General features: G+C 55.8%; 1 protein-coding gene across 4 annotated transcripts in view; it reads left to right on the top strand.

Moving 5' to 3' along the window:
- DRD2 (dopamine receptor D2) overlaps positions 1-20,048 on the top strand; it is a 67,338-nt gene extending 47,290 nt beyond the window's left edge. For 3 of the 4 annotated variants that reach the window (XM_045077475.1, XM_004749849.3, XM_004749851.2), the window contains 7 exons: positions 10,195-10,501; positions 11,682-11,791; positions 12,823-12,959; positions 14,066-14,256; positions 15,133-15,219; positions 16,781-17,108; positions 18,780-20,048. In XM_045077475.1, coding sequence (XP_044933410.1) covers positions 10,217-10,501; positions 11,682-11,791; positions 12,823-12,959; positions 14,066-14,256; positions 15,133-15,219; positions 16,781-17,108; positions 18,780-18,973 — 1,332 coding nt within the window. In that variant the 5' untranslated portion in view covers positions 10,195-10,216 and the 3' untranslated portion in view covers positions 18,974-20,048. Of the gene's footprint in view, positions 1-10,194; positions 10,502-11,681; positions 11,792-12,822; positions 12,960-14,065; positions 14,257-15,132; positions 15,220-16,780; positions 17,109-18,779 lie in introns of those variants that run through there. The other variant, NM_001310199.1, reaches the window with a different exon arrangement.
- Positions 20,049-21,412: the final 1,364 nt, after the last annotated feature.

The following is a 21,412-nucleotide window of genomic DNA, read 5'->3' as shown; positions in this document are numbered from 1 at the left end:
GATTGTCAGTGGTCTGGTGAAACATCAGGGATCTTTAAAAAGCTGATTTCTCTGAATTGGGATTCAAGTAAGTTCCCCACATTACATTGGCCGATTCGGCATTCAAGTTTCTCTTATTATATTTTTCCACAATCTGGATCTTATTGACTGCGTCCTGGCCGTGAGGTTTTACCTTCAGTTGGTCTTTGGGCAGGAGTCATAAAGTTAGACCTTGCTGCCTCCTTTCCCTCACCCTGCATCGGGGAAAGAGCTCCATTCTCCTTCCTGCAAAAGTAGTGTCCCCACAGTCCCCAGTGCCAGCCTGCGGCAGTGAAGGGTTGGTGGGGGGCAGGCATGGGACCCCAGGGCTCCCAGTGGCGGGATGGTGGGTGCTGGCTCTTATTCGGACTCACCCGCCGCTTGTTTTCACGAACAGGGGTGTCTTTTCATAAAGCGAAGCCATTTTCTGCCAAATAGCAAGGACTGTTTTTCCTCCTTCCAGAGCAATAAGGTTCAGGATTTGTCTCCCTCTTGGCTTTCAAGAGCATGTTTTCTCAATTCTTTCCTGAAATTAAAGTAAAGGTCAAGGAGGCTGGTCTGAGACTCGCCCTCCCTCCTCTCCGGGCTCCTGCTGGTGAGTCTGGCTAAGTGTACCTGCCTCCTGGGCTCCGTGACCCAGTGCTCAGGGCAAACCCAGCTCAACTTCCCAATTCTTGTCATCCTGAGGGGGAAGGGGGAGCTGCAAAGGGGAAAAAAGAGAAAGGAAGGGGGGAAAACCCAGTGCCAGCCTGTGGGCTCCTTTCTGAATTTAGATCTGAGCAATTTGTAGAGGCCTCCTTCTCCCCACTGTGTTTCCTTCCTTGGGGAGGGGGCCCCGGGCCCCACGCCCTCCACCCTGCTTCCCACCTGCCAATTTTCTGCTCTGCACGTGAGCTGCCCCAGCTATCTGCCCTGTCCCTTGCGCGGGGTTGAGCTGCGAGGATTTTTAATCAGCAGGCAGCACACGCACGGGGAGAATAGCACCACCAGCCCGCTTAGCTGAGTGGTACTGGAGCCTTGGCTCCCCGCCCCCTCCCCACACTGAGTCACTCCCAGCTAACAGTTAATTAATTTGTGACACTTTGACAGTTCGTGAAGAGACATTTTTACGGAGCCTTCAAAATGCACAGGGATGGGGCTGTCAGGCAGACTCCTTTCTTGCATTATCTGGGTCTCCAGACCCTGCCTCACTCTACCTTAGAAGAGGGAGAGGGGGCCAGCCCTGAGCTAGCCCTGCAGCCCTCCTTGGTCCTGGCCTCTTGGGACACTTCATACTCCCAGGGACCCCTGGGCAGGGCCTGGGCACCTGGCCATGTTGGAAAGAGGGGGAAACATGGCAGCATGAGGGCTGGGAAGGCCCCAATCATGCTCTGCTCTCATCTCTTGGGACCCACCCTGTCTCCGTGACATTCAGGCCGCTGCTTGGTGCTGTGTGAGAAACAGCTCCAGCCGCCTTGGCCTGCTGGGATGTCACTCCCTCCGTGGGGTCCTCATCTAGACACTGTGAACTGCTGCCCCCCCCAGGCCTTCTGGGAGCCCAGAAGCCATCCCCACAGGCTCTCTGCACCTTTTCCCACAGAACTGACGTCTCCCCACCTCCCCACATGCCTATATTCAATCCCCTTCACATATGTGCGTTCTCTCTTTCAGTGGCTTGCAACTCTGTGCGCCCCACTGGAAAATTCCCTCTATGGACCCCAAACAGTTGGGTATCCAACTCTGTGACCCAGGCCCAGAGGGCCAGAGAGAGATCTTGGGGGAGGCTACTGGTACCCCTCCAGAAGGATCTGGGGGAGGAATAACAACCAGGGCAGAAGAAGACCCTGGGCCTGGCTCCTCTCGACCTGAGTGAGGTTCTGGCTCCCATGAGTGCCTCCTTGACATTTACTCACCATGGCCACCACCATGCTAGAAATTGAGAAGGCCAGGTAAATAAAAGACAACATAAGTGTTATCCTTACACTGGTGTAGCTCCCAGGTTGGCAAGAAGAATCGACACTAAACAAATAATTAGACAAGTGACTTAATTACGCTCTGATGAGGGCCACTAAGGAGCACAGGTGCTGTGAACGTAGCCCGCCAGACGATGGCTCAGGGCTGGAGCCTCGGGAAGGCTTCCCTGGAGAAGGGCTTGTCCTGGAGGGTCCCAGGAGGACGAGGTCAGCTGGGACAATGGGAACTTGAGCCTCCATGGAAGGATTGGGCCTGGTTAGGGGTAGAGACTTGGGAACCCAGGAGGGGAGAGCAGCAAGTGGTACTTAGGCTGGTGGCTTTGTGGCTCTGGGAACAGGAAGTTGAGTGAGTGCCCGAGGGCAGCTCCTCTCTGCTGTGAGGCAGGAGGCAAGGGGCAGCCTGGCCAGGTTTAGCTCCAGGGAGCAGTGAGGAAGCTTGGAGCAGGTGCCTGCCACCCCTGGTTCTTAGGACCACACCCCCTCCTTCCCCACTAGCCTAGGTCTCTTTAAATAGTCCAAACCTGATCCCCCACAGCTGCCCAGAGGCTCTGGGTGGAGAAAAGCAAGAACAATGGAGGGAGTCCAGGAGGTAACAGATATCCCCCTCCATGCCTGAGCCCTAGGAATTTGTAGGTCCAGGACCTTACCTGGGCCCTTTCCCACCCCTGGGCAAAAGCAAGTGTTTCTTCCCCTAAGAATGACCACTGGCACCTGGGCCAGACTCAGGGCCTCACCACCTGGCTCACCCTTCCTGTTTGGGCCTGGGAGGCCAAGGAAGAGTCAGGGGTGAGGAAAGGGTCAGCCTGGAGATGATAGCATCCATCTCTCCTTCCAGGGCATTAGTTAAAGACTTCGGGTTTCCCTTTGTTGTAGGAAGGATTGGAGGCTCCTTCCCGCCCCCTCCTTCGGATCCCACTCTTGCTGGAGCTGCAGGAGGCACGGGAGGTGCCCACCCCCAAATTTGGACCCCTCTGTGGAGGAGCTGGGGCAGCAGGAATTCCTGGGCCTTGAGGAGGAGCCCCTTGCGCACTCCCTCTCCAGTCCCCGCCCGTGCCAGCACTCCACAAGCTGCTTTTGAGATGCAAATGCAAAGTACTCCCCTCCCCATCCCTTCTTCTTCATTGAAATGCTTCAAGTTTCAGAAAAAAAGGGAAAATGATGTGTTTAAGACAGCAGTGTCTCAGCAGCAATGGAACCTGAGAAGAGATTGTTAAATTTTAATTAGACAATTTGATTCCTTCAAATGCCAAGCTTTCTGGGGAGGCAGCACCAGGAGCACCACGGGAACCAGGCTGCTGGAGTTTCTACTGTGCCAAGGGTTCCTCCCGCCCCACCTCTGGGCCCTGTGTCCCCAAGTTTTGCTGGTGGATGGAATCAAACTAGAGAGGGAACATAACCCCACCCCTCCCAACAGCTTTGCTCCTGGGTCCCAGGCTTTCCTAAGGGATTGACCCCTCTGGCCCCATCCCACCAGTCTGGGGATCAAGGGCCACTGTACCCACCAGGTTTGGGGTATCAGCCTCAAACTGGAATTTTGAAGTTGTTTGTTTTTTTTTTTTCCTTCCAAGTACTTGTGAAAGGCTGTTTGTGTTTGCAGGCTGTGGGGACTGCAGGCTGCTGGGGTGTGCTGGAGAGCTTCCTGCCTCCTTCAGCCAGCCTCCGCCTTCCCCTCCTCCCCTCCCTGCCCCAGCTCTGGCAGGTGGTGTGAGAGGTGCACTGCAGGGGCAGCCTCCGTGGGCCAGCTCTGCCCCAGCTCTCCGTCTGGGCCCCCTGTCTTCCTCACCTGGACAGCCGGCTCATTTTCAAATGAGAGCACAAACAGGAAATGGTCACACACGGGAAAGCCCAAAGGGTAAGTGGCAGAAGGCCAGGAAGCTAGAAAAGCCCCCTCCACTGTCCACTTGCACTGAACTAACCCATACACCTCGATTCACTCCAGACGCCATGTTGGGAAGCTTTGCTGTGGGCTCTGAGGGCAGCAACCAGCAGAACGGGTGGGAACAAGGCTGGACGTTAAGGAGAGCTGGATGGAAGGGGAAGAGACCAACAAGTGGATGATTCTGGAAGGTCTTTCAGGTGATGGTTGCCCTTCTGAGCTGAGTACTGGAGACAGATGAGGGTCAGGGGGGTCTCTGGCACTAAGATGGCCCGAGGCTTGTGGGGGGTGGGGTGCACCACGGAGCTCCCAAAGCTCTTTCCCCTGCACCAGGGCAGCTGAGAAGTCATCTAGGAGGCCACAGCGCACCTGAGGACTTCCTCTGCCAACATCTGCTGGTGGAGCAGCAGAGGCCCTGCTTCGCCGCACATGGAAGAGGAGGGTGATATTTTGGGAGAGAAACAGCAGCTCTTCCCACTGGGGTCTCTGTCAGCTCGGGCTGCTTTAACAAAGTACCCTAGATGGGGGGCTTCAACTACAGAAATTAACTTCCTCACAGTCCTGGAGGCTGGGAGTCTGAGGTCAAGGGGCCTGCATGCTTGGGTTCTGGTGAGTGCTGCTTTCCAGGCTTGCAGATGGCTGCCTTCTCTTGACGCTGTCCTCAAGTCATCCAGACCTCAGCTCCCCATACCATCCCCTTGGGGGGATGACTTCCCCAAGGCACACATTGAGAGGCACACATTTCAATCTTTAGCAACAAGGTTAGCTCATCCATCCCTGTTCTAGGAGCAGGACTAAGTTGCTGAGCATGGCAGTGACCATGTATGTATCTGGCCCTCACTAAATGCTCATTGATTGGGACTGGTTAGGAGTTTGACACGTGAGCCACTAGCCTAGCCGCCTGGAGGAGAATGGAGGTGGCGTCTGGAGGTTGGTGAGCAAGGTGACCCTATTTTCATAACCCCAAATCGGGATTCTTGTTCTGATGACAGAAAGTTTTAAAAATAATATGAAATTTATTTATCTGAAATTTCCTTTGAGGGTAATTTGCCTTGGGTCATACATGTAGCCGTCTCCTTTTTGAAAAAGAATAAGAAATGTGGACCATCCTGGTACACGCAGGGTGCCAACTGCTCTCCAGTGTGGCCATTGTCAGCTCCAGAGGCTGTGAGCAGGCCCTGACCTCACGTGGCTTCTCTGAGGCTTGGACCAGCCAGAATAACCTGGAGCCCCCTCCCTCGACCCCCAACAGAAGCTCTGACAGGGATGGAGAGGCTGGAGGGCCCAAGCAAGAACAGGCATCTGAGGGGCCCTCCTGGAGCCCCTGGAGTGAGAAAGACCATAGCTTTGTGGGACAGACCCTTCTGGGACACCTCCTGGAGCCCTGGGCTGGAAGCAAAGAGGAAGGGATGTGGCTGGAGCAGGGATGTGCCGAGTGGGTACTAAGGTGTCCCGAATAAAAGCCGGCAAAGAAATTGCCAGAAGACTGCTATATTTTAAGCATTCTAGGGTGCACACCTCCCCCACCTCCACATACACACATTTTAATGTCTCTGAAATCAGAATGCATTGTACAGTGGAGCCCATCTTAGAGCTGTATTGCAGGTTGATAGCGTTTTTTCTTTCCTAGTGGTGCATTAAACAATGGTCCATCTCACATTCAGCTCTATCTTGGAGCCTAGGAAACATGGCAGTTGGTATTGCCTGGCTCAGGCATAGACCTTGCCTTTATTCTTTCCTTCCTCCCAGGGGTGGTTTGCCGTGTCTTGGGCCCCTTCTCCCCTTATCTAGACCCCCGCTTTCCAAGGCCAAGCCGGAGGAGGCAGCATGGTATAACAGCGGGTCCCCAGGGCAACCCCTGACCCCAGGGGACTGCATTTGGACAGTCTAGTCACTTCACCTCCAGGAGCTTCAGGCTTGTGGTCCGAGTGCTTGTTTCTTTTAGTTCTTTTGCTTGGTTTGATTTGTAAAGTTCACAGTCCTTGAGAGCTTACCTGGGCAGCCACACAAGCATCATCTTACTCTCTCCTCATGACAGTAATTTTTATCCCCATTTTGCAAGTGGGAAAACTGAGGCTCAGTGAAGCCAAGTAGTCTGGCCAAGATCCCCAGAGCGAATAAAGGTGGAGTTAGGATTGGGACCCAGGTTTCTCAGTCCTCAGTCCTATCTTACATTGATACCTCTCATGCCAGAGTACCTCCTCTGTGGGGCTGAATTTGCTGAATTCCTGCTCTGCTTGGTGTGACTTGAGAGCTAGCCAGAGGGCCCCTGCTTGTGAGCCATGTTGGCCCCAGGTGGAAAGGTGCTGCGGACACGCTAGGGACAGGGGCTGGCTCTGGGGGTTGGAGGAAAATCCTGCACCAAGATATTAATAGAGTCTACAGGCATTTAGGACTAACTTGGTTTCCCCATTCTTTCTGTAATGTTAATTGATTACATTTGTATCAGAAAAAAAAAAACAACTATCTAGAATAGATACTGAATTAGAAAATTAAATGCATGAGGCCTTTCCAGCCTTGGGTGAAGGGACTCGTTCTTCACTCTTGTCCTGCAGAAAGGCTGACAAGCAGAGGAATGAGAGCTTCACCCCCACCCCTGCCCTGACTGGCAATGCTCAATTCGCTATCTCACTGGACCCATGATTATAAATTCTCGTTGAAGCTCTTGCCCCTCCAGGAAGCCCTCCATGAGCACCCCAGCCATGGACCTGTGCGTTTCCTCTCTGATCTCTGCCCACGGGTGGCAGAGTGAGCCCCAGACCCCTGCAGGACCAACATGTCTCCCCCCCGCTCCCCGCCCCAACTACTGGGCCTGCTGACAGCTGACATTTCAGGACGGGTCTACCCTCTTGGGGCACCCACTTAAAGAAAGATGCCTCTCTCAAAGTCACATCCTTTCCCTGGGACAGCCCACACCCTGTGATCATTATGAGAAGGGACACCTCTGTAGGTTCTCTGAGGAGCTCACCTGAGGCGGCCTTTGATGGGACTGCAAAGCAACTCAGCCTCTCCTCGGCCCAGTCCCGCTCCCTGCCCTTCTCTGCAAGCCTCCATCCTACGAAAGTTCCCCAGTAAATTCCCTACGCGCTAACTTCCTCCCCAGAGTCTTCTTTCTGGGGATCCAACATGCAACACCTGTGGTACTTTGGGGCTGCCTTTCTCTTCTGTCTCTTGCTCATCGGGTGGCCTAGCTGTGTACCCACATTCCAAGGCGGAGGGCTTTTCTTCCCAGTTGGACTCACAGAGCCTCCCAGTGAGTTCAGCAAACAACTTATTACCTGCAGATCCCAGAAAACAAGAGCATATGCTCTTTAATTTGTTTATTCCATGAAGACGACGAGGCATGAGCAAGACGTGGTATAACTCTTAAGATGCTTACAATCCGGGACGCCTGGGTGGCTCAGTTGGTTAAGCAGCTGCCTTCGGCTCAGGTCATGATCCCAGCGTCCTGGGATCGAGTCCCACATCGGGCTCCTTGCTCAGCAGGGAGCCTGCTTCTCCCTCTGCCTGCCATTCTGCCTGCCTGTGCTCGCTCTCTGCCCCTCTCTCTCTCTGATAAATAAATAAAAAAATCTTTAAAAAAAAAAAAAAAGATGCTTACAATCCATTGTGGGGGGAAAAAAACAGATACACAGAGGGGGTATGTTCCAGAATGGAACTCAGGGATGATGCTCTGGGACCCCCCCAAGGAGAGAGGGAGATGGTCCAGCTGAGAGCGCTTGAGATGGACTCCAGGGAAGGAGGCTCCTGTGCAAGCCTTGCATTGAAGGATGGGTTGGGGCTAGGCTAGCAGGGGAAAGGAAGGAATGTTTTCCAAAGACCTTTCTCATTTGTAGTGTGGGGATAAATTATAAGCCATAGAGGTTGTTTTGAGGGTAAATGAGGTAATACATATATTGCGTGATATATATGTATTGGAGCCGACTATCAAACCCTCTGTAGGTGTATGAAGCGATGTCGTAGGCTGGTTCTGGATTTTGAGCAGAAGCACGAGTCTGGTTGGGTGTTGAGAGGGCGTGGGATGGGCTAGAAAGGAAGCCACAGAGTCTCCATCAGAGGCCACTGGCCCCGCGGAGGCAGAAAGAATGTTCAGGAGCCTCTGTGTCTCCAGGCCCCCTTCAGTGCCTGGCACATTGCTCTACGGCTAGCGGGCTTGAGAGGTGCTGAGTGAGAACAGGAGGGAGCAGGAGGAGCCCCTGTTGCCTGATGGGTATGTGCTGTGTGCTCCAAGTGGGAAGACGGGCCATGGGTCTGCAGAGGGCAGCACCGCTGCGACACTGGGTTTCTCCACCCTAGAGCCGGAAGATGAGTTGCACGGGGGTCATTTCATGCCATCCCATGTGGAGTTAGGCGTTGTGACCTCCCCAGAGACTCCAGACTGGTGGTGCTGGGTAGGACACCTTCCACGCTCGCGCTGAGAAGTTGCAGAGCAGGTGTGTCAGACGAGGATGAGGGCGGTAGGTGGAAGAAGGTGGGCAGACCCTTCTTCAGAGTCCCCTCTCTGACCTCTTGTAGCTGGTGTACTTCCCTCCCTGATTTGGACCTGGAACCATGTTCATCCCAAATGGCATAAAGTAGTGGATTTCCAATCCCTTGGGGGTAGCAAAGCCCCTGGAAAGCATAGTGCTTTGTGTGGAATGCCTTGAATTCCTGATAAGCTGCCTCCCATCATGTAAACTAGGGACACTTTCGTTAGCAGGAAAGTGAGCTGTATTTTATGTGTGTTATGTTCCAATCACAACCCAAACACAGGCTGTCAGGCTCACCGGTGCCCGATGCAGCTCAGGTCTGCTGCTCTGGCTCTCTTGCCTCCTGCTCTTTCTTCTTCCAGAGCCCAAGGCAGAAATGCAGTTTTCCTCTACACCTTCTCTCCTCGTGTGCTCTGGCCCCTCTCCCATCCCATATCTACACAATGAGCAATTTCCGGGATACTGACTTACAAGTTAGATACCGATGCTAAACACCTCTCCATTCTCATTGCTGCCACCGTCATTCAGACGACCACCCTCTCTTACCTGAATTACAGCCACAGCCTCGCCTCCTCCAAGGGGTCCTCTACACTGCAGCGGCCACTTTTCTAAAACACCAGCCCAGTGATCTTTCCTCAGTGCCCAACCTCTCAGTGGGCTCCCAAGCTTATGAGACCCACTCTGAGCCATGAATTGCCCTCCGGTTTCATTCCCCACCCCACCACCATGCCTTACATTTTTAGCCAAATAGAGTTGTTGTCTGGGACTGTGTTGTATTCCCCCTAGCTGCAATGTCTCCCAGTCTCTGTTGTCTGGCTAATTCCTCTTTTTACTGTATCACATGACACCTCCTTCAGGAATTTCTCAGGGCTCTCTTGTAGAAACTCATCATCTCTTCCTTGGGTTCCTTTAGCCTCCCAGCTGCTGTCCTGCCACCTGCTTGGCACACCCTTCCATCCTCTATAGAGTGGTCAGGAACCTTCTGTCTGGGAGCCATATCTGATCATGTGGTTCCCGCTGCCCTCTGAGTCAAATCTAGCAGCCCTTGTAAAGCCTTCCAGGGCCTTGCTGTGGCAGCCTCCTCAGTTCCACTCATGCCGAATCCCTCTGGGTTTCAGCTGACCCAAATGAATCTCCTCCTAGCTTTCCACTGGGCACCTGCTCTCTCGCTCTGTCATTTGCTTATGATGCTTCTTGTGTTGAGACCCTTCCCTGGGCTTCCAGCTCTTCCCCTGCTCAATTCCTACACACCTTTGGGTGTCTGTCAAACGTCACTTCCTTGGGAAGTCTTCTTTCTATCCTTAAACTAGGTTAGGTGTCTCTCCTGCATTCCATTTCCTAGTGCCCACTGCTTAGAGATTAAATTGCTTGATTCACTAGCTGTTGTTTCTTTTAGAACGTGCGCCGGAGAACCATGTGTATTTTGTACCTGCCCTGTTTCCAGCACTCCATAGAACAGTGCTCACTACGTATTTATAGAATCAAGAATGAATGAAGGCACACTCCTCTTCCTGCCCCTGAAAGCTGGACCTTCTCGCTACCTTGTCTCAAGTGTGGGGTGCCTGGGACGTGCTTACTGTTTGTGGAATAGACGAATGAACGACCAGCTCTTTTCAAGCTCATTTACTCTATTATACTTAAAAAAAAAAAAAATCACACTTGCTCATTTGTTTTGCCATCGGCAAGGACTTGCCAGCAGCGTAGTGGCAGCGGGCCCCAATGTTGTAAGAAAATTGGTAGATTCAGAGCTGACAATCTCAAAGCTGGAGACTGCTGCTAACTTCCCGGGGTTGGCTTTAGCCCTGGAGCCTTCCCGGGGGAGGCGGCACACTTGGGGAGGTCCTCCTGCTCACTCCCTGTGTCCGTCTTTCCTGGCCAGAGCCCGGCCACCCGCTGCCCTGATGGATCCCCTGAACCTGTCCTGGTACGATGATGATCCGGAAAGCCGCAACTGGAGCCGGCCCTTCAACGGGTCGGAAGGCAAGGTGGGCAAGCCCCACTATAACTACTACGCCATGCTGCTCACCCTGCTCATCTTCGTCATCGTCTTCGGCAACGTGTTGGTGTGCATGGCCGTGTCCCGCGAGAAGGCGCTACAGACCACCACCAACTACCTGATCGTCAGCCTTGCGGTGGCCGACCTCCTGGTGGCCACACTCGTCATGCCCTGGGTCGTCTACCTGGAGGTAGGTCCTCCCTGGCTCCCACCAACAAGTTGCCTGGTGCCTTCTCCGCTGGCCTGGCCTCTTCCTCCACTCTGGGCTCAGTTTTTCTCCGGATAAAATGGGCTGTTTGTTCCTTAGCCATCCAATGCTCCATTTGAGAGTGCTTACTAAGGGCCGTGCCTCGTGTCCCGTCCTCCATGCGCCACGTCTCCCATGTGGCCCTCAGAGCAGCCCTGCAAGGTCACTGCACCACGGACACCGGTTCATGGGAGGTGAGCTGGGCGGTCCGAGAAATCACTCAGCTGATGGGTCCCAGCTGGAGCTCTGTCGGGCCCCAGGTTGGCTCATTTGATCATGCCGGCCATGACAGTCATTGAGTCATTGAGTAGGGTCCTTAAGGAAGGGGATGTTCATGCTTCCAGGCTGGAAGCTTCCGGCTCTCAGTTCAGAGCCATGGTCCTCACTCTCATCTTTTTTTTTTTTTTTTTTTTTAAAGATTTTATTTATTTATTTGACAGAGAGAAATCACAAGTAGATGGAGAGGCAGGCAGAGAGAGAGAGAGGGAAGCAGGCTCCCTGCTGAGCAGAGAGCCCGATGCGGGACTCGATCCCAGGACCCTGAGATCATGACCTGAGCCGAAGGCAGCAGCTTAACCCACTGAGCCACCCAGGCGCCCCTCACTCTCATCTTTAACAGACACTCTTTGCACCCTGATTCTGTGCTCTGCACGGTGCTGCTCTGAAGGCACTGCCGCGCCCCCTTCCACCCCCCACCCCGGCCCCAGGAACCTGGGCCCAGGCAGGATCAGAAGCTGAGCCGACCAGCCTTGGGCAAGTCACTGCCCATTTCTGAGGCTCAGTTTCCCCATCAGTGGAATGGGATTGCAAGCTCATCACATGGCTGTATTGCAAAATGAAGGCTTGAAGTAGTGGCACTTGGTAGAAAGTTGCTCATCTTTCTTCTAGCCTGGTTCTTGGCACCAAGGGACCTTATGTATCTAGAAGGAGAGGGGACTAGGGACAAGGGCCTCAGGCTCCCCCTTGCTGCCCCACTTCTCCCCCAGAACCCAGCTGGAGCCTCACAAGACCCCCGTAACTGCCCTCTGAGCCTGCGGCCTGATCTGCCCCAGGAGAGGCGAGCTATGGGGCCGAAGCCTATCTCCTCGTCTGCTGCCCACCCCTTCTGGTGCTTTGTCCCCAGGTGGTGGGCGAGTGGAAATTCAGCAGGATTCACTGTGACATCTTTGTCACTCTGGACGTCATGATGTGCACGGCAAGCATCCTGAACCTGTGTGCTATCAGCATCGACAGGTGAGCCCAGCCAGCGGGGAGGGGGACCCAGGCCGGTCACATGTTGGGCTTCCCCAGCTCTCCTGCAGGGTCAGGCTCTGCCTGTGAGGCTGCACGGCTTTGCCTGCGGGCCTGTATGTTTGTGCATGCTGTGTGTGTGTGTGCACATGTGTACGCGCACACATGTGCAGGGGCCCGTGTGTCTGGCTAGGGGAGTACAGGCCGTCCAACAGACAGTGAGGCTACCAAGGATACCCAAACAGCAACTGCTAAAGACAAGAAAGCTCTTAGTTCTGGCTGCAGCCCTAGCTCTGTCACTTCCTACGGACATGACCTTGGGCAGAGTGTGCAAGTCCTCACAGCCCTGCTTTGTCCAGAAATCAAGGATGATGACACCTGTCCGGGCGGGGCTGCAGCGTCTGGGTGAATTTCACATCCAGCACCGGCCTGAGGGGGCCCAGGCCATGCTCAGCTTGCCAAACCATAGCCTTGGAACCTTTCACTGATTTGCACACACAGGCCACGCAGGCTCCCTGAGGCCCTGGCTCTACTCCCCTCGTGGGGTTCTTGGAACATGGGATGAGCTACCCTTCGAGAGATGCTGGGTAGAGGAGTATGAGGGACCATAAACAATTACTACTGTGCTTCTCTTCTACCCAATGGGGCTTCACTCTTGCTCTGAGGCGCCTGGCTCCCAATCCATCAGCAAACACTTCCACCTTCTGGGAGCCCAGCCCAGGTCTGGTTTCAGAGGTGCAAAGACCCAGAGCCTGGCCCCTCAGACACCCTACAATCCAAGCTGGGAGACTGGAGTAATAGATAAGAGGGCCCAGGAGTAAACGGTAGCTGGTCAGCCATGAGGCTCCAAAGGCTGTGTGGGCAGGGTCAGGAGAAAGGAGTGATGTAGGGTATCTACATCTGGGTAGGCTTCATGGAGGTGACAACTCTCAGTCCCCAAGGTGCAGGGCATCTCTGGTGTGTACCTGCTGTGGAACAAGGGGTCCCCGGGCCTGCAGCCCAGACTCAGGGTCCCCTGGCCCACAACCTCGCAGGTACACGGCCGTGGCCATGCCCATGCTCTACAACACTCGCTACAGCTCCAAACGCCGCGTCACCGTCATGATTGCCATCGTCTGGGTCCTGTCCTTTACCATCTCCTGCCCGCTGCTCTTTGGACTCAACAACACAGGTGAGGCTCGCCTCGGTCTGTCTGGGGCTCTGCTGGCCTCCAGCTCAGGACTGCCAGGGAGCTGAACCCCTGGTGCAGACACAGGACGGAGGCCAGGCTGGGTCTCCCGGGCCAAGCCTGGCTCTGAACTGTACCTGGATGGGCCAGGGAGAAGCAGTAGCTCAGGGCAGGATGGGGTTGGGTGGGGTGGGGGGTCTGGTCATTTTCAGCTTTATTAAGTTGAAGCAAGTCAGACAGCTGCACAAACTATGTGTGTATGCATGTATGTGTGTGTGCATGCACTGGGGGTGAGCCCTGGGCTCCCCCACCCTCAGCGATGGTATCCGTGTAAGGAGGCTGCAGCCCTGGGGCTGGCCAAGCCCCGTATAGCCTGAGGCACCTGGGACAGGGAAGGTAGGAACCAGCAGCAGCTAGTGTGGCGCGCCTGTCCCTACCTCTGATGCCAAGCAGGTCCTGGGCCTGCCTGCCAGCCCGGCTCCATGTAATGCTTTCTCTCACGGGGGAGGCCCCGGGGGTGTGGAGCACCTCTGCAGACCGTCAGGGGGCAGGATACAGGGAAGCCTTGCCATCCAAGTCTTGTGGGAATTCCAAGAAGCTGGACTAGGGCTTGATATGCTCAGCTCAATCTGGAAAGGCCCTGAGTTAGAGGACGGACAGGAAGGAAACTTGGAAGCACGCTGGAGCCCAGGCGGGTTCAGCACACAGGACCAAGTTTCCCTGTCCTAGGTGGCAGACCTCCCCCAAGTAGACGGGAAGGGCGCAAAGAAGGGATTACTCTTTTAAAAGAATTTCCTTCTGTTATTTTTTCCCAACACTCCTGCTCCACGTGGGTGTTCACGGATGGTGAAAGGAATAATGAACTAAGGAGGGAGCATTAATGGAAAAGCTTGGAAGCAGCTTAGCTTTTTTGCTCAAGGTTGTTTTTCAGTCTTTGGTCTACACCACGTGCTGGTGTCCATCCAGCATTTCCAGGCGCCTGCAGATGCCCCGGCGTACTCTCTGTCCCCTTGCTGCGCTCTGTCCCACAGAGGACAGAAAGGTCTCTGGCGGCAGCGCTGTGGCCCCCGGAGCTGCTGACACCCCCTCCTCCGCTCTCCTCCCCCCAGACCAGAACGAGTGCATAATCGCCAACCCCGCGTTCGTGGTGTACTCCTCTGTCGTGTCCTTCTATGTGCCCTTCATCGTCACGCTGCTGGTCTACATCAAGATCTACATCGTCCTCCGCAGGCGTCGCAAGCGGGTCAACACGAAGCGGAGCAGCCGGGCTTTCAGGGCCAACCTGAAGGCCCCGCTCAAGGTCCTCAGACACCCCCTCCCCTCCAGGGCCCACCCCCCACCATCACCCACGGGGCTGGCCCATGCTCAGCTGGGGGCCGGGGACACAGGGACACCACGACAGACTGCGGTCTAGGCTGGAGGGTTTCCCAGCACCTGGGTAGGGCTGAGTCCACAGGTGGTGACCTCCAGGAGCTGCCTGGGAGAAGTCTTTGCTTGGAGATCTGGGTCTGAATGTACCTTCCTTGGCTCTTCTTCTTTTCCCATCACTTGTCCTTTCCTCACTCTGGCCCCTCTCTCCCTGTCCGCGATCTGTGCTTCCCTCCCTCTCCTTTACCTTCCATGGTCCCTGTCCGCCCCTCCATGCACGCCTCCCTCCTCCTCCCCAGCTTTTTCCCCCTCCTCCCCTCCCCCTTTTTTTTCATTCGTTCCCACCCCTTACATCTCTTGATTTCTCCCCTCTGCTCGGCCCTCCCTGAGGAAGGCAGTGTGAGGGCATCAAAGGAGCCAGAGTTTGGGGTTAGACGTATCAGTTTCAAGGCCTGGCACTCCCACCTTTTTGCTGAGTGACCTTGGGCAAGTTGCTTAACTTCTCTGAGCCTCAGTTTTCTCATCTGTTAAATGGGAATCATAATGCCAACCTCTCAGCGTGGTCTTGAGGATTCACTGTGAAGGATTATGACTACGCCTAGCATGTGCCCACAAAACCAGGGCCTGTTTGTCCCTCATCCTGCCCATCATCTTTCCTTGTAGTACCAGCCTTCAGTCTTACCTTCTCAGGCCTCTACCCTCCAACTCTGCCTTTCTGGGAGCCCCTGTTTCCAGCCTGACTAGCCCACACTGGGTGTCTGTCCCCAGCCCCTGCCTATCATGACCAGTGTACTGGCTCACTCCACAGGGCAACTACACCCACCCCGAGGACATGAAACTCTGCACCGTTATCATGAAGTCCAATGGCAGTTTCCCAGTGAACAGGCGGAGAGTGGTAAGTGCTCAGGTCAGGGACCCAGAGCCAAGTCTTTCCGCCCCGAGGGAAACCCACCTGCCAAGATTCTCGGAGATCTTACCAGCTGGTCAAAGAGCACCTCCCAGGCTCCCCAACGTTGCTTCCGCGGGGGCCAGACTCCCCACGCACACCTCCCAGGCAGGCATGCAGCGAGACGGCTGGGTTCTTGCAGGCACAAATAGGCACCCCCAGCCCAAGACGGTCGGGAGGGAGGACTTAGCCATAACATAATAAAAATAAGAAGCATGGCTCTTACCATTCATTGAACACCCACCGTGTTCCTAGTAGCTCATCAAATCCTCACAGCGACCCTGAGAGTTAGGTCTTATTCGGATTACTGATTTTAATTTTACAGAAGAGGAAACAGAGGCTCGCAGAGGGAAGGTAACTCACCCAAGGCAAAGCTTTTAGGTAGTGAGATCGTGCATATTTGAGCCCAGGCCTATGAGACCCCAGAATCCACACACCGCCGTTCTGCCATTCTTCCCACCTGCCTGTACTGCATTCCTATGGGCAGGTTCTGGGGCTGGAGGCTGAGCATGGGAGTGGAAGGGGGAGCGGACGGAGCAGAACAGGCTCAGGGCTGGTGGGGAAGTGCAGCCTGTGCGTGGAGCCTAGAGACGCAGAGCAGACCCCGGGCTCTGTCCAGTGATGACTGTGGCACCAGGGTCCAAGCAGCAGGTGTCCCCTCCCCAGCTGGGCCGTGGAACCCGCACAGGGCCCACACGAAGTCCAGGGAAGGTGTCTTTGGGAGGCAGGGCCCCCACCATTCACCTGCATGGCAAGGACGGGACGCCAGGGAGTCACTGGATGGGATGGGTGCCCAACAGGGACTCAGGACCGGGCCTGGGACAGCAGCACAGATAAACCACCCAGGTGCAGGGCCAGGCGACACTTCAGAAGTTCAGACTGAGACCCCAAGGCAGGGAAGAGCCTGGAAAGCCATGAGTGGACCCCCAGCAGGGCCTCCAGGTCAGCCCGGCAGGAAAGATGCGGGGGACCCAGGGGTGAGCCCTTTGGTATCCAGGTCCATCTAAAAGGAACATGTGGAACCCACGTGTGAGTGTCAGTGCAGGTGCCTCGGGCCACCCTGGCAGTGAGAACAGGCGGCCCTCTCTGCACTTAGAACGCGGGCTCCCGGAGGCAGGCACTGAGCGTCAAGCAGGAGCGGAGTCCCGGTAGCCAGCTCAGTGCCTGGCACATGGCACTCAGTGCATGGGGCTCAGTCAGTAAGAGAGAATTGCTGGGGTAGTAGGCTCCCACACATGGTTGTGGGGTTATTAAGGTTCCTTAAAGATTGCTGTGGGACAGGGGCTGGGCATGACCCTAGAGGCAGGGACTGCTGTGGGTCCTGGGTCCTATACCCAGACCCTTCCTGCCTCCCAGTGATTGTGTTCATTGCCTTTCCAGCAGAGTGACCCTGGGGTGTTGGCAGGAGTCTAAAGGAGTATAGGGAAGGGCGAGGGGGTCCCGGTGAGTCTGGGTGCCGAACGCCTGAGAACTGGCCTGCCGTTACCCGGAGCTCTCTACCTCTGCGCAGGAGGCTGCCCGCCGAGCCCAGGAGCTGGAGATGGAGATGCTGTCCAGCACCAGCCCCCCTGAGAGGACCCGGTACAGTCCCATACCGCCCAGCCACCACCAGCTGACCCTCCCCGACCCGTCCCACCACGGCCTCCACAGCACTGCCAACAGTCCCGTCAAACCAGAGAAGAATGGGCATGCCAAAGACCACCCCAAGATTGCCAAGATCTTTGAGATCCAGTCCATGCCCAATGGCAAAACCCGGACCTCTCTCAAGACTATGAGCCGCAGGAAGCTGTCCCAGCAGAAGGAGAAGAAAGCCACCCAGATGCTCGCCATTGTTCTTGGTGAGTCAGGCCAGCCCAGCTCTGTCCAGCCATTACTGAGGAAAGGAGCCATCACGGTGGCTTCCATTCCATGGCATCCCCCCTTCCTGACCATGGCTGGCGGATCATGGGACTGGCCCTTGCTCGGGTGCAGGCCACACCCAATGACATACCCTGTTAAGTAGATTCTAAAATTACACTCATTTTACAGACGGGAAAACTGAGGTTTGGAGTAGGTGTATGATGTGACCAGGGAAGACCTATGATTTGAACTCAGGGAGTCTGATTTCAGAGTCTGTGAGCTTGACCAGTCTACCATAGTGACCCCCAGAATCTCCAGATCCTAGACACGTCCTTTTTCTCTCTGGAGTCCCCTCAGCAAGAGATAACCTCTCAGGGTTGTGGTGATGGTCACAAGGTAGACAAAGGTGGAAACATTTTGTAAAGTGCAGAGCAGGGCACACGGGTTAGGGGTTAGCAGTACGGTTCTGGGAATGTTGTTCTTGTTGAGGAATTGGGAAATTCAGTTCACTTCAGCTCACCCAAGACCAGAGCTGTGAACAGAGAAAGGGGACCTGGGTGAGGGGCGAGGCCCATCTGAATGAGGATGTGGCTGTCAGCCAGGCAAGGCTCTTGAATAAAGGTCTCCTAGAAAATCAGAGTCAAAAACAAGGCTGGACTGATGTAGTGGTTGGGGGTAGGAGGGGCTGCTGTGACTCAGCCTTTTCCCTGCGGCACCCAGGGCAGCACGGGACACCTTTCCACATTCACCTTCCCCTTGGACCTCGACAGTCCTGTGACACGAGTGGGACAGGTGTTACCTCCCCAGCTTTTGTGAATGTGTGCATTCATTAAGGGATTGACTCTTGATCACCTGGCTGGGGGTGACAGAGGAAGGTCGGAGTTGGAGGGGTCTCGCTGCCGTGCTGGGTTCCTGTGGGACATGGTGTGCTCACAGTACTGCCACACTGAGCAGCACGTCCAGAGTCAGACAAAGCCAACAGGTGGGAGCTCAATCTGGGTCAGAGTGTCCCCAAGCAGGAAGTAGCAAGAGGTGTCCCCCAAGGGCTGGGGGAAGGCACAGCAAGAAACTGGCCATTGGGGGACCTCAACGGACTGGAGTTCAGGTCTCGGCTTCGTCACTTGTGAGTGAGGCAGCCTTGCATACCTTACAGAGCCTCTGGAGCCTTAGCTCCCTGTGTCTACTCCACAGGGACACAGAACCTGAGCAATATAGGGATCTAACTCTCCCTTTTGTCCCTCGGGCTCAAACTGTTCGTCCCCCACAGCAATGACCAAATGCTCCACTTCCAACTGCTGAGGAAGGCTTGTTCTCAGAGATGACCAGAAAGTAGAGTAGATCTTTCCATTTCTACTGATTTGGGTCTGAATGTTAGCTTAGTCTGAATGTCAACCTGGTGGATTTGTTTTCAAGCCATTCTCCTTCCCTGTGGGGCAGGTCTTATTATACCCATTTGACAGATGAGGAAGGTAAGACTGAGGGAAGTAAAGTTACCTTCACTGGCAACGGGTGTCTGTGACAGCCCTAGAATCTGAGACTGGGACTCCTCCTGCAGTGCTCCTGGGCCCTGGGCCTGCAGCTCCCAATCTGGATGCCCACGGAGCGCAGGCCTGCCCTGCCCAACCTCCCCCGGGCCTGGAGGCCAGCCTGACCACCGCGCTCTCCCCTAGGCGTGTTCATCATCTGCTGGCTGCCCTTCTTCATCACCCACATCCTGAACATCCACTGTGACTGCAACATCCCGCCTGTCCTCTACAGCGCCTTCACATGGCTGGGCTATGTCAACAGCGCCGTGAACCCCATCATCTACACCACCTTCAACGTCGAGTTCCGCAAGGCCTTCATGAAGATCCTGCACTGCTGACCTGCGGCCACCTGCACGGCAGCCTGCTTCCCGCCTCTCTGCCTGACCGGCCGGCTCGCACTTCCGGGGAGCTGCGGGCAGGGTGGGCGGGGCCGGGCGGACTGGGCCTTCTCTTTGCTTGGCTCCACGCCCCTCTGTGCCCGCACGCCCACACTCTGCTGGGGTAGTGCTTGGGAGCCAGGCACTGTGCCGGCCTGCGGGCTGGACCCCTGGCTCGGGGGCAGCTCACAGAGCCCCCCTCCCACCTCGAGGCCCCCTCTCCTTGGCACCAAAGACGCAGCCGCCTTCTCTGACCTTTCTCTGGGGTCCTGGGTTGCCAGGGCCAGAGGCACGGCTCAGAGACCATGCTTTCTGTTGGGTCTGGCTCGGTCTTCACAGGCCGATGCTGGGGTGGGCCGTGGGGAGGGATGATCCCACTCCACAGGCCATGCCCGGGAAGCCAGAGCTCCTGCCAAGGCCCCAGGCAACTGTAGTCCTGGGAGCCCCATGTAAATACCAGACCACAGGGTGAACCCCAGAGGAGCCCAAGCCAAAAATCTTTGCTCGCTCCCTGTCCTGCCCCACAGGAGCGTCCGTTTCCCCAGCGTGGGGCCCGCCCTGCCCCAGCCCGCTCCAGCACCCACATGGTTTCTGTACCTGCTAAGGGCAGGAACCCGGGTCATGGAGGGCCCCCAGGAACGTGTGTGGGGAGGGGGACCTCCCCCAAGCCCACTTTGCCACCTCCTGACAGACTCGGTTTGTCCCTTCTTGTAGCAACTTTGGGGCTGGCCTGCAAGCAGGCAGGGAAGGTGGGCTTGGGACCACATCTGGGCTGGGGTGCTGGAGTCCCCAGGGGGCTGCCTCCTGCCACACTCTGCCACAAACCACCTCTCCTTTCCCTCTTTTCTCTCCCGTTGCCTTTCCCTTCCGCTATCTCTACCTTAGAGAAGCCCGTGGCAAGGGGACTGCGGAGTGCCACTTGGCCTGGGCTGGCCCTGCCCTGAGGGAGGAGGGGAGGCTGCAGCTTGGGGAGCCCCTGGGCCCAGACTCTGTAACATCACTACACATGCTCCAAACGAATAAAACTCTGACAAGAGTCACACGCGAGGCCCCCCGCCTGCCTTCGTCCTCCACGGCAGGTGTACCGAAGAGACACCCAACCCGTGTCTGGGCTGGGGTCAGAGTCGGGAAGGCCTTCTGCAGCCCCCTCCGGAAAAGGGTGACCCTGACCACGGCCACCAGGCTGAACACTAGGGGAAAGGAAGAAAGGAGCTGCTCCAAGGCGGACCAAGGAGAAGATGTGAGTGCCTGCGTTCCCCCTCGCCCTGTCCTCGCCTCCTGAGCAGACAGGAACCAGCCCAACCCCCCGGGTGGTCCCAAACCTCAACTGCCAACCAACACAGGAGCGGAGAACGTTCCCCGTGGGAATCCCGCAGTGTCCCCAGGGCTCCCCTGATCCCTGTGGTGGGGAAAACAGGTGGTCCCTGCGCACCGCCTCCTCCTGTCCTCCTTTCTTCCTTAGCCTCTGTGGCCCACCAGCGCAGTGAAGGCTCCACAGGAAAGGTAGACTCCCCGGTGCCGGCTGTGTCTGTGTTTGCCCCTTGCCCTGACTTTGGTCACACAGCAGGACCCCCTCCCTCTGGAGCAGGCTGCGGGGGCACGGAAGCCCGGGGCGACATAGCCCGGGGCGGGGTCCTCCCTTCCCTCGGCCTCCATCACAGTCCTATCTCCACGCTTTCCAGAGCCACAAACTGGCACTGCCCTGAAAACAGAAATTTGGCTTTAAAAAATGAAATATAAGTCAACCCGGCGAAGGAGGAATATTCTCAGTACCTTGAGAATAAGAGCGCTGATGACAAACAAGGTGCCGGCACCCACGGGCTCAGACTCTGGGGAGCTGTCAGGGCATAATTTGCATGCTAAATACAATATTTTTAGCGCCAAAGTTTGGAGCACTTAACTTGCCCTGAACACTTAATTATGGACTTTGATCTTCTCCCTGAACCTGCACATAGTGCTAAGCCCCGGGAGAGGCCCCTGTCCCCGGGAGCACCCAGATCCTGGAGGCTGGGCAAGGCAGGCCCCTGGTCCAGCTCAGGAGGCATCCGTACAACCCAGCGGCTGCCTCCTGCGGAAGGCAGCAGACCCTTGGGGGGCGAGAAACCCCAAGGACTTCTCGGCTGCTGATGCACACCCCATAGCCAACACACACCCAGCTCTGCACACAGACACACACCACACACTCAGCCTACGGAAGATCTCGCCTTGGACGGAAGCTAAAACGCTCATCTCATCATCGGAAATCTTACGAGGTCACACGGGTTTCTCAGCTGCGGGGTTGGAAGACATACTAAGGAGAGAGAAGATGGAAGAATAGAGGAAGGAGGGAGGGAAGGAAGGAAAGATGGAGGCAAGAAGGAAGGAGGGAGGCCGGGAGCGAGGAAGGATGGAGGAAGGAAA

This window comes from Mustela putorius, unplaced genomic scaffold, assembly GCF_011764305.1.
Source record: "Mustela putorius furo isolate JIRA1106 unplaced genomic scaffold, ASM1176430v1.1 tig00000198_pilon_pilon_pilon, whole genome shotgun sequence".
NCBI classification, from domain to species: Eukaryota; Metazoa; Chordata; class Mammalia; order Carnivora; family Mustelidae; genus Mustela; species Mustela putorius.
This window is presented reverse-complemented; position numbering and strand designations above follow the sequence as displayed.